The 13623-nt window shown below is 37.1% G+C and overlaps 1 protein-coding gene across 1 annotated transcript; it reads right to left on the reverse strand.

Annotated features, from left to right (window-relative positions):
- Positions 1-1236: 1236 nt before the first annotated feature.
- Positions 1237-10346, reverse strand: LOC131165479 (uncharacterized). Its single transcript, XM_058123335.1, has 2 exons — positions 9926-10346; positions 1237-1589 (listed from the first exon to the last, which is right to left on the reverse strand). Exon 1 carries the CDS (start codon positions 10225-10227, stop codon positions 9955-9957), a length of 273 nt encoding a protein of 90 aa, XP_057979318.1. The 5' UTR covers positions 10228-10346; the 3' UTR covers positions 1237-1589; positions 9926-9954.
- Positions 10347-13623: the final 3277 nt, after the last annotated feature.

Here is a 13623-nt window from a genome sequence, read left to right on the forward strand (position 1 = left end):
GTGGAAAAATGTTTTATTTTCTAACTTTAACTTAGTTTCAAGGATGTATAGAGAGTTTCCATGAAAATCAAAGTTTTCAATCAAATGGAGATTTTTCAACCAAAGACTTCAAGTGTTTTCAATAATTTCAAATTTCAAAAATCATCAACATGTTTTTCTAAATTTTGAATTTGAAAATGTTTTGATGAACTGCAAATGACTTGATTCCTCTCCTGAGGATATATATAGGCAATCTATAATAATAAACTTAAGAGTAAAAGACACTAACCTCTCATAAAGTTTGACAAAGAGATAAGGATCTTCAATGATGTTTCAAAAATCTTAAAGATTTGTCAAAAACACACAAAACTCTTCTTGTATTTTGTTAAAAAAGTCTTTTAAGGGAATATTTGTCTTCCTAGAAAATCTTATGGTGGTCAGTGGAATTTTTAAAATCTCAGGAAAGATTAGTGTCTTTTGCCCTAAACTTACCATAATAACCAAAAACTTAAAAAAGATGTTTCTTCCTCTTTTCTTTTTAAGTTGTGTGTTTGTTAATTTTGGAAAGAGACAAAATAGGGTCGTCATGAGATTAATTTCTTTACATGGATCTAAGGAAACCTTTTCAAAAAGGAGTATGAAAAGTTTTATGTAAAGATATTAAAAATACACAACTCTGCAGCAAGTGATCAGCCGACACTTTTGCATTTCATTCTCCATGATTTTAAGAGGCTCTTTTTTCAAGTACATTAACCATTCATGAAATAGATCTTGTAAAACATGACATCTCACATCAACCGAATAAAGCTAGAAATGATAGATTGTTTTATTATTAGTGGTCTGCTTTCAGTGAATAGAACAAACATGTTTTCAAGCTCCATAGACAAGAAGCAATACAACAGATCCAACGGGGGCTCTATGCCTGGGTCAAAGCCATTCTCAAAACAACAAAATGCCAGTAATCGCATTGTCCAGTTCTTCACATTGTGCTGTCAACTTCATTCCAGTGAGTTGGCGATGCCTTCCACGTTTAGGCAATTTTGTTGACAATCACGTTCATTGTTTGCCCACCAAGTAAATATGGCAGTAAACAAACACCGATAGGCTCAATCCTTTGTAAACCAGCAGAATTTGTTAAAAACTGCAATTTTGGTGGATGGATGGGGATGAAATATTGGGAACGAGAAAGGACGCCACTTTTGTTTGGAACCAAATAAGCAATAATGAAATAATAAGAGCAGTTTCTTAGTCCCTGTGAACAAAATGAGTAACCATTACTCCCATTTTTATTCATTTTCTGCATTTTTTTTTTTTCCCCTCATGGTGGGCAAAAAATAACGACCATTACTTGAAATCTAATAATATTTTGGGAAAAACTCAACAAAATGCAATATGCTTAGACCATGAGCAAGTCAAATCACCAAAAGAAACAAAGATTTTTCCCCTGATCGGCAGCTGTTTAGCCGTTCAATCACAAAATGAAAATTTAAAAAGTATGATACATTTATTTCTGTAACTCGAAATGCTGTGCTGCATCAAAGTGAACAGAACATTAAGCAGTATGCAGACCAATGGTTGCCAAGTCGACCATTAGCACCCTCTCATTAACCCTGCAAATTGCAAAAGATCAGAAATAAGGGAAATAAAATTGCATGAAACTCCGTTCTTTAATAGCAACAAGCAAATCAAAAGCAGCTAGATGAAAACCTCTAACAGTAAACCCCAAAGAATATATGTTCCTCACATTCCAAATCCTATGGAACAAATACTTCAAATCACAGCACGCATCATTTCATCAATTGTTTAATAATTTGAAGTGCAACCATTGAAAAAATTGAGAACTGAACTTCATTTTGAAAGAAACCAAAACTAAACCATAACCTCCTTACAACCAAGACTCGCTGAAACTCATTAAATCACAGCATTTCACGCATTTTCATCTTCATGCAAAGAAGGAACATAGAAATAATCTGCAAAACTACTTTGTTGTTCATTCTTACAAGTCACCAAATATTCTAAGAAATATAAAACTACAAGTTTTAGTGCTAAGATCCAGGTTTGTTGGACGTTTATACCTCAAATTCAGGGTATTGATTTTCTTATCCACTCTACTGACACAAAATGTTTCACATCCGTTAGCCCCTAGGTTTTATTAGCCATGTTTTGATGATGACAAACTATCTTCAAAAAATAGGAATAAACTTACAAAATTTATTTGATAATAGTCAATGAAGCACAGTTAATAACATTTTTTAATATGCACAATTGTACAAGTTCCTATTTTTCATTCTTTTCCCCCATTGACATCATCAAAACCAATAATAAAGGGGTGAAGGTAAAAAGATTTTAACTTTCAAGCACAAAGTATCAAGTTTTTTAAAAAGTTAATAAAAATATGACAATCTGCGACATTTAGAAATATAGTGGGGTCGAAAAATAGAAATTGATAATTTGATAATACCAAATTTATGCACACCATAACCAATTGATGTCAATCATAAGTTAAGGAGAATTGATACCAGTTAAATAACTTTCCATACTTAAAAAATTTGATCCCCCTTTTCAGTATCAGAAGGAACAGATAGGGATTTGAATTTTGCAATTTAGACCACAATTTGAATAATGAGTTTAAACTCAAGAGGTCTAGTTTCCAAAAAGTTCATACTTTCAAATTTTCAAAAGATCATGATTTTCAAAAGTTTCAAATTTTCAGTGGTCAAATCATTCAAGATTTGCAAAGATGTATTTCAAAAGAATTTTCACTTATGCTTGCTCCCCTTGGTAAATATCAAAAGGTATTTAGGAGGGAGGTTAGAAATGCCTCAAATTCGTAAACCATTCACAAGGATATTATGCTCAACAATATGCTCAAATTCAACCAAAGGAATTCTTAGAATGACAATTGAAGAGAATGAGATGAGAAGACTAAAGAATTTTCAGGCTCTTCCTAATGATATGCATATATATTCATAAAAATTTCGACAAAGTTTCAACTTAAAATTAAACATTCCATATTCATTGAGCTGCACAAAATAACAATTTAGGATTCCTCAACATCGCCATTGGGTGCTCAAGCACACCAATTCATCTTAGTCTCAACCAACACGCAGTTTCAAAATTTCATTCATAATAAACCAGCATGCAATTTCTCAATTCATATTTCATTAGCATATACTTCTCACAATCCATAAAAACATCCTATTTCACAAAACATCTTAACCAACATGCAGTTTCACAACATGATACACCAATCATACATTTTTCAAGATTTCTTCCACTTTTGTCAACATCAAGATAAAGGGGGTAAATACAAAATCGTACAAAAGTCCATCAAGTTCAAAATCATACATAACTCAAATCAATCAAATCCATAAACAAGTCCATCAGGTTCATGCACAAAGCAAACAATAAAGGTCTAACTGATGGTAAAGAACCAAGATAGATCAACAAGCAGTCAAGGCAAAAAAAAATAAAATCACATTAGAGGTGGCGGGGGACGTGGATACTGCTAAGAAAGAAGTTGCATCATCTGCTGAAAATTATAGTGTTGATCAGCCCGAATCTAGTCCATATGTGCAACCCTCTCCAGACATAGTTAAGTGCCAATCACCTGCATCTAAAGGCTCATTGCCTGCATCTCACGAAGATGTGACTGCTCCAAGATGAGCTCCTCCATCTGATTGTTCAAGTCGTCCAAATCTGCTTGAGTAGCCGGTAGATCGTCGCCATCATCATCATCACCATCACCACCCTCAACTAGGTCCTCACCGCCAACAAGGTCAACAGGAGTGACTGAGTCATCAAGATGCATTCGAGACACAATTCCATCATCAAGGCCAGTAGGTAAGTTAGGAGAGATCCCGTCCTCACAAAGCCAACGCAAACAAGAAGAGTGGGAAAGGAGCATGTCATAAGGTAGGCAACAAACAACACCCGAGGAGGGTCGGAAGCAATCTATCATATAATTTAGAATGATGTGCCCTAGGTTGAGTTGAATGTCATTGACTAGAGCAGCAAGGATTTCAGCTTGAAATCTCGTCACCATGTCAAAATGTCCCCATCTAGGGATGACATTATGGGCAATGATTTTTGCAGTGACACGCTCAGGAGGTATCAAGTCAATGGATTTGTAGGCGATGAGTGCATATATGACATGACAAGGGAAGATGGGGCCAATAAATCCCTTGTGAGACGAATGATAATAAAGAGGTCGAAATTCTCAACATTCAAATGATAGCAAATGACAGATTTGTCAAGGTAAAGAGAGGTTCCTTGGACCTTAGAGGTGATTGATTGACGGTCAGAACTCACGAGATTTTCATAGAACTCAATAATCATAGAATCGCTCACTTTTTCATAAAGATTAAGGAAATTTTCCTAACCAACATTTTCAAAGAAAGGGTAGATATTCAAAGTGACAATCTGAGGAAGAGTGAGTGGCTTACCATGAGCAAGTGAACGAGCGAAAAACTAAGGTACATTCTTACTAGTCGTGGTCTTGTAGCATTAGCCCAAGCACAAGTGGAGCAGCTTGTGGAAGCTATGGAAGGAAAAGAAAAAAAGAAAAGAAAAAACAGTAGAAATGAAGAGGAAGAAGGCGGGAAGCATTTGAATGGATAGATTTGGCCAAAAATATCAATGCTTGGGGCAATAGATCAATGGGAGACGAGGGAGGAGGACCGCACCAAAGAGAGAAGAAAACGTGAAGAGAAATGGGTTTCAAAGGGTTTTAGAAAGGGACGCACCACGGATTGGTCAATCGCCTAAGGCTTCTACCTAGATCAATCAACCGCCTAGAGCACTCGGTCGACCACCTTAGGCTTCTCACTAGCACCTTCTCATTAACCCTGTGAGTTCGAAATTTGTGACAAATTTGGTTTGTAAAAAGGGGATGAAGCTTTGACTATAAGATTAAACTTGTTTAATTTTTTTTTAAAACCCCCCCTTTTGAAAGGTTGGTTGCCTGACCTAAGCAAAAGCCTCAGGTGGTCAGCTGGGTGCTCTAGGCAGTCGACTAGTCTACAACAAGTCCCTTTCTAAAACCCTTTGAAACCCCATTTCTCTTAACTTTTTCTTCTCTCTCCCGTACGGTCCTCCTCGTCTCCCCTTGATCTATAGCCCTAAGCACTGATTTTTTGGTCAAATCTCTCCATTCAAACGCTTCCCCCTTTCTTCCTCTTCATTTCTACTCGTTTTTTTTGTTCCTTCCAAGGCTTCCACAAGCGGCTTCACTCGTGCAAGCCCACAGCTAAGAAGAATGCACCTCGATTTTCTACTCGTTCACTTGCTCATGGTAAGCCACTCACTCTGCCTCAAATTGCCACTTTGTATATCTATTCTTTCTTTGAGAATGTTGGTTGGGAAAATTTCCTTAATCTTTATGAAAAAGTGAGTGATTCTTGGTTATTGAGTTCTATAAAAATCTCATAGTGAGTTCTGACTATCAATCAATCTCTAAGGTCCAAGGAACCTCTCTTACCTTGATAAGTCTATCATTTTCCGTCTTTTGAATGTTGAGGATTTTGGCCTCCTTTCTTATCATTTGTCTTGTATTGGGATTTACAAGACCCCATCCCCCCTCTTCATGTCTTATATGACCACATAACCTACAAATCCATTGACTTGATACCTCCCGAACAAGTCACCGCCAAAGTCATTGCCCATAATCCCTACCCTAGACGAGGACATCTCGACACGATGATAGGATTTCAAGCCGAAATCCTTTATGCTCTAGTCAATGGCATTTGACTCTTACCTATGGCACATCATTCTAAATTATATGATCGATTGCTTCCGACCCTCCTTGAGTGTTGTTCGTTGCTTGCCTTATAACATACTCCTTGCCTACTTTTTTCGTTCACACCGAGTTCTTAAGTACAGGGTCTCTCCTAACATACCTACTAGTCTTGGCAATGGGACTACATCCCAGAGGCATCTTGATGACCCGGTTGTTCCTATCGACCTTTTGGCAATGAGGACCCAAGTAAGGGTGGTGTTGGTGGTGATAGTGGTGCTGGCGATGATGATGATGAGGATGGCAACAATCTATCGATTACTGGAGCATATTGGAGCTCGTCTTGGAGCAGTCACATGATGCAGGCGATGAGCCTTCACATGCAAGCAATGGGCACTTCACTATGTTAGAATATGGCTACATATATGGACCAGATCCGAGCTTATCAACACTACAGTATTCAACAGATGATGCAACTTTTTTTCTCAACTGTACCTGCATCCTCCACTGCCTCCAATGTGATTTTATTTTTTTTCTTTGACTACTTGTTGATCTATCTTTGAAGGTCAAATAGAGACAGCCCCAAAAAAACCAAAAGAAAGAGCCAAAAAGATGCCAAAACACCACATTATTCGATAATAAGCTAGGAGAGGTTGAATGATCCTTGAAAGTTCTTGCATTCCTCTCAAGCCAAAGGACCATGGACTTGTAAAAACCATGTCACATTACAAGATCTTCTATTCCTTATCTTCCTAAAAAATAAATAGATAAATAAACTCCACTAATGAGTGATCACTGGCAATCTTAGGCACCACCCAAGCTTCACCAAAGCAAGAGAATGAGCATTCAAGAGATCGTTTGTTTTTCAAGGAGGAAAAGGTAAGCATTGGTTTCATTGGACATAAGCAAAAACCATGATTGAGAGATATACAAGGTCTCCTAATGTGTAACATATCATGTGTGTTAATCCTATTAAGAGTCACAACTTGAAAGCTCGAATCTTGAGCAAAACCTTTGCCTCCCAAATATTTGGGCTCCAAGGAAAAAAAAATTGGGATAAGGATCTTTTACAGGTGAAGGAAAAAGTATTTGGAAGAAAAGAGACCTGAGGAATCAGCCTCCCAAATCCTCACATCCACCCCCTTTCCATATAGAACAAAGTGATACATGGCAATAAGCAAAACCAAGAGCTCATCGACCTTTACTTCATTGAGATTCCTAAAAGAGAACCCCCCTTAGAAGAGAAGAAAGATCTTATAGGTGCTGTGTGCAGGGAAGAAATCTTAAAAAAAGATACCATCAGCTCCAATGAGCTCTCACCTGCCCAAGCATCCTCCCAAAATTGAACCCTGCAGTCATCACACGCTTTGAAATAGGTGGGAGGGAGGAAAGAAAACACAAGCAACCTCAGAGGCAAACTTGAGGGAGTTGCATGAGACATAGTGCCACTTCCCTTTGTATCACACCCATTCCAATGGAGCCCATACCTTTTTCTCATCACCTTGCACTATAGGACGTTAACCTCTTAAGGGGAACTTTCCATAGCTATTTACCTATTCAAGAGATGTCTTTAGAAACCACATTACCAAGACCCTAGACCCCCTTCATATTTAGGTTGTCTAACTACAACTACGAGGTGATCTCTCTTGTTCTCCCTACCACTCAAGTAAACCAGCCTGGGTCTTAAAGGCAGTTTTCCACTCATCTCCTAGTCTAATTCTAATATGGTAATATTCAATGCATGTCAATTTTGGAGGATGTGGGTAGAGAGTAGAGCCATCAATAAGATCACCACCAAATACGAAGGAGGACCATCTACTGCTATAGGCCGCCTATTGGGTGTACTTATTTTACGCATAGTTTTAGGAAACTATGCATGTATTAGAATTTTGAACCTAATGCACAAGATGTGACATGGTCCTAAGATAATATAAAAACATAAGGGGTATGGGTATGAACATGGATTCAAGCAATGAATGAATCAAAGCAGCTCATATTAAAAGGGAATATTTTTTTTTTAAGATGGAATCAAGAAACTTGGAATTATCCACTAATGTTTATCATCATTTAATAACTCACTGAAGACTCTAAGCACAACCTGCAATGAGTCTCAACTTAGTCATGCAAATTGCTTAAGCCAACTCCCAATTCCTGAAATCCTCACAAAACAGCCATAAATAGTCTGCCTACATCTGGTGCTAGCAGGAAAATGCAGCAATAGAATCTAATCCATGATGCTGCTGTGATAATTTACTCTCCAAGATGATGGCACACTCACAGTCCAATCTCTAGCAATTCAAATCAAAATAACAGGTCTGAAATAAAAATGTCGTGCTGAAAATTGAAATCTTAGGAAAAGAACACAAAATTTTGAGGTTAGAAGCAATTTCCCATGAGTCTGGAAGTCGCAGGAGAATTTGTAGACACAAATGTTGGCATTGCAGGGGCATATGCACCACTAATGGTGTGTTTTCGGGATGGTGATAGATCAAGGGATAGTGATTCTAGTGCTGGTGGTGGTGTGTGAAGAAATAATACCATGAAGTACAAGTTTTGAAGGGGTGACAGCTGGGACATCATTTGAATGGTTGGACGACAATGAAACTTCAAGGGAGTGCTTTTGCTTGTGTTTATCTTTGATGTTGATGGTGGAGTTGTGAAAATCTTCTGACAAAGGTAATGAGTGCACTACAGTACTTAAAAGCTGCATATGAGCAGATTTGGGTGTCTGGTGATCGGGATTTGCTTTGATACCAAATTGATGTAGGACAATAAATAGAACCAGAGAATTGAGTGAAAGACACATAGAAAAGATGAAGAAGAAAAAGAGAAAACAACTGCAGCATAGAACAGAGTTAGAGACGGAATAAAGAGTTGGACAAAAGGAAGAAAGCCAACTGCAACTTTGAATTCAAATGATAATTGTTCCGAACAACACAACTACCCAAGTATTTACATCCTAAATCTACCTAAAAATACGTCACTACATAATAACAACAACATAATAGGAAATAACACGACACAAACAAAAGTCTAATGCATGCTTAGTTTCCTAAATCTACACCTAAAATAAGTATGCTGAATTGGCAGCCTAAATGATGTAGGTAGTCATCCGTCAATGCGGACTTGAGAATTCCTAGAAGGAAAAAAGAGGGGGTGGGGAGTACACCAACATTGTTTTACCGTTTTTGTATCCATTTACACAAACAAAATATTACCCTATCAATTGAAACTATAAGAAATAAAATGTTGGTTGCTCCACCCAACATCCTATCCAATAATAACCCCAACTAACTAAAAACGCATAATTGATAGTAACCCCAACATAATAGGAAATTACACAATACACAGAAGTTTAATGTATGCATAATTTCCTAAATCTACACCTAAAATAAGTACACCAACTAGGCAGCCTAGATGATGCTGGCGGTCCTCAGTCAATGTAGCCTTAAGAATTTCTAGAAGGAAAAAAAAACAACAACAACAACACCAACATTGTTATATTGATTCAGTACACATTTACACAAACAAAATATTACCCACCAGTTGAAACTATGCGAAATAAAAAGTTGCTTGCTCCATCCAAAATGTATCCTCAATACTATCCACTATTCCCTCCTTTCAATGCACATCAACACCAAACAACAAGCACCAATCAAAACGATAGCCATTCAAATCTTCATCAACCCATAACAAACAAATTGACACAACACCACCCACAAATAAGATGAATAATACCTGGCTACTGGCTCTTTTGTTCAATGGAAAATATTACACATGATACCAACCAACTGAAACTATACGCATCTGACTCTTCTAAGAGAAATTAAGCTACGCATTCATACATAAGAATAGAAGACATGCCAAGCAATCCTCTCAACAATTAAATAAAAGATTAGCACTCAATTGAAGAATCATCTAAATTTTCATCAGCCCATTAAAGTAACATTCACGCGTACAACATCCACAAAATCATGCACAACATTGAAACATCAAGGTACATTTCGAAACAAACCGTACCCATTACTAGAAAAGGCAAGCATCAAAATCCCCACTGCATTAAAACAGACATTCATTAAAACGGTACCGCCAATCAAGTGAACAATTAAACGAACATTACCACCGATTTGAACCAACAACCGTCAAAATCTTCACTAATCCATTAGGAAACACCCACCGATCAAACAAAATAACCATCCTAAAATTAGGTACCTGGATCGACAGAAGAGCGAGAGATGCGATCAATGAGCCCCATGCTCTTTGGCGTGCTGCTGGTGCTCGAGGTGACGACGTTCCTCGGGAAGCGCAACGAGGTAGGAAAAGATCATGCCGCCGAAGCAAACATGGTAGAGAGGATCGATGGAGCTCGTCTGTATGTACTTGGCATGGTAGTTGTCCAAGCCTCTCTGAAAAGCCTTCTTCACATAATCGACAGAGAGCATAGGCTTCACGTGCGCAGGGAGGTCCTTCACCTTCATCCCCTTGATCTCGTTGAAGAAATTCCTCATCGCCATTGCAGAATAGCAGAGATGATGGTGAAACAGCCGTAACCCTAGATTTGTTTTGTTCTCTGCTCAGAAATGTCGAAGTCATCGGGAGCCTTGTTTTGGTTAAAGTGGGGTGAGATGCGAACGTAATCAGGTACACTAGCAACCACGCTTGCCGTGTTAACGGCCCTGTTCTGTTGGCCAATGAAATCACGTTGAGCGATGTGGCATAATATGATTGGCTAGCTAATATGACCACAGTTTAGCCCCAAAAAATTGAAATTACCCAATGTTTGTTTGTTTTTAGGAAGTAAGTGATGCTTGTTCATGGAAATTAATTTCTCATTAATGCTTGGAATTTATGATTGTTTGAATTTTAGTATACACTCTGTCAATTTAGCCTATTTGTTTTCCATACCTATGTATAAAAAATGTTTTAAACTCTTCTTTTTTACCCTTTATTATTTAGTAGAAACTATGAGTAATATTTTCGTAAGCTTGGAGGGTTGTTCCAAGTCTATAAAAGCATTTGAGGGTACATATTAGTAAATTAGAGAGTGATTTTGAATTGAAGCTACTGTCTTTGGCCTCTATTTTTTTTCTCTCTTTAGTTTTGTACCTCCTTATGAGTGGTAAACATTGTCTTTTAAACTGTATATTTCTAAAGTTGTAAGTTACATGTATCTTTAAAGGGGTGAATTTTCTTATGTTTTTTATCACTTTGATGGATGCCTGGTGAGTAAAGCTATTTGTCGTACATGCATCTGTCTAGTCTTTTATTTAGAACATGTTAATATCAAAGAACATCTTTCCCACACTATAAATATTTTTGAAAACAATACTAGTTTACGATTGAGAAGTAGATGCTTATAATACGTACTGTGCACAAGCAATGAATAAAAGTAAAATTACTAGAAACAACAAAGACTAAATAAAAGAAGGCATATTTTTTGCATACAACATCAGGGATATTCGAGTAATGTTATTTCTTGTCCACATGTGCCAACCAAAATCCAATGCCTTAACCAAGAATGATTTTGTGTCTTCATTTATGTTTAGGTTCTAGAAGTCGCCCTAGACTTTATTTGTAAATGATCCCAAAAAATGTATGCATGGAAATGTAAAAATAAATAAATAAATAAATAAATAAATAAAATTAAATTAAAATTAAATTAATTAATTTTTTAAAATTTTAAATAATTATTATTTATTAAATAATAATATAATAATAATAATATATATTATATATATGTAGGTAACCTCCTGAGGAAGTAAACTTCCTCGGGCCTGAATTAGAGAGAGAGATCATGTCTCTCTCTGCACCTCACTCTCAGTCTCTCCTCGTCTCCTCTCTCTCACTCTCCTTAATTTTTCAGCAAATATTCGGTTTATCGGAAAACTGAAGATACCGCCAGGTTCCTATCTTCGCCACCGATAATTTCTCCTTGAATCTTCGGTTAAATTGACGATTGAGTACCACCACAGGGTTCTAGTCTCGATCGTCGTCATTTTGGTCAGAACGAATTTTCAATTTGGGGGTCGTAGGCACAACTTGAAAGCGAGAGCGGGATTTAGGGAATTAAGGAAATTCAGCTTTAGGGTACACGGCCCTCAAAACTACGAATCGAGACTCCGAAATCTACAAACCACAATACTAAACATGCTTATAATCCATACTACTATACATATACCAAATCAGAAATGAAAACCAAGCCTTACTTTGATTTTGGCCCGAAACCCGAAAATGCTCGAACCGAGATTTCGATCCACAGAAGTTGTAGAGAATCCCTCCATAATCCTCATGGTAACCTCATATTTTCGATTCTATTAACGACCGACTAGGAAATCTAGAGAGAGAGAGAGAGAGAGAGAGAGTTTAGAGAGAGAGGGTAGAGAGAGAGATGTGAGGAAACTTAATGAAGAAGAAATGAGAAAATTCCTTTTATACCCCTTTTGACCCGCCCGATTTTTGTCGACAAAAAGTACCTTCGTCGACGAAAAATCAATGATTTCGTTGCGGATGTCGGCAGCCTCGTCGACGAAGTCTGATATTTAAACTTTTCCAGACCTCTCGGCTTCTCTTCATCGACGAACCTCTGAATTTCGTCGACGAAAAGTCTACTGCCTTCGTCGACGAAATCTGGCTTCGTCGACGAAATCTGCAAAAATTCCTTTTATATTTTTCGAGTTCTTACAAAAGCAGTTATTTTTCCACACGTATTATTATTATTATTATCAATAAAGTAATTTTCAGGGAATATGTATTATATTTGAATATTATTGAGAAATGTATGTTATTGGGAAATACTGCTATTATACAGAAAATATGATTTTAGAATGAAATTTATGGATTCACTTAGCTTTGTGTGGCATGAATATTATTTTTGCATGAATGTATTATGATATGGAAATTTTACGAGAAAAGCATATTTTGAGGAATTACGTAATAATGCAGTATATGATGATTTTGAAATACATGATAATTGATTTATTTTCAGAATGATATGTATGAAATGTTCGGCAGAAGGCCGTAATTATGAAATGTTCAGCACGAGACCGTAATTATGAAATGTTCGACACGAGGCTGTAATTATAAAATGTTCGGCACGAGGCCTTAATTATTAAACGTTCGGCACGAGGCCCCTATAATATCATGTATTATATGTTATCAGAACCCAAATATTAGTTTAGTTCAGTTTCAGGAGCTCGGTACTGTAGCTATATAGATCAGATATCTATAATTAGATTAGTGCTAACCACCCCACGAGGGGATGGGATATGAATAGTCGATGTGGCTTTCAGTAGAGTGTGGACGTCCACCTGGCAGTTTGGACCAGGGTGCGGCGAGCCCATCGTACTTACAAACATTTTTGACTCGGCAGTGGTTGGCCAACCATTGTCGGGTCCCACCTTCGGGCTGCACAACCCGTCATGGGGGGGTAATACATAACATCAGCTAGCTATTCATCCTGGGTATGTTTTTGGTATTATTAGTTATAATAGACAACTTATGAACATTATGATTTATTAGCAAATATGAAAATATATGATTATTCAGTACGATATGATGAATGTGTTTCAGATATATGAAATGTACTGTATATGTATAATTGCATTAAATGTTCATGTTGCCGCACAACTGTATTTTCTTTATTTTTCTTTACTGAGAAGTGTCTCACCCCCGAACCTAATTAATTTTTTAGGAGACCCTGAGAGACCAGCGGGTCGTGGCCGCCGTTGAGCTTACAAAGTTACCCCATTAGGAGGGTAAGATTTTGTACTAGGATCAGGATTATTTTTGTTGTATGATCCTAGAGTTATTTTGATATTTTGGAAGATGTGTATAAATACAGTATTTTGATGATGTAGTAAACTCTGGTATTATATTTTATGGTTGGATGTTTGAGATTTTATACGCACTAC

Source organism: Malania oleifera, chromosome 10 (genome assembly GCF_029873635.1).
Source record: "Malania oleifera isolate guangnan ecotype guangnan chromosome 10, ASM2987363v1, whole genome shotgun sequence".
NCBI classification, from domain to species: Eukaryota; Viridiplantae; Streptophyta; class Magnoliopsida; order Santalales; family Ximeniaceae; genus Malania; species Malania oleifera.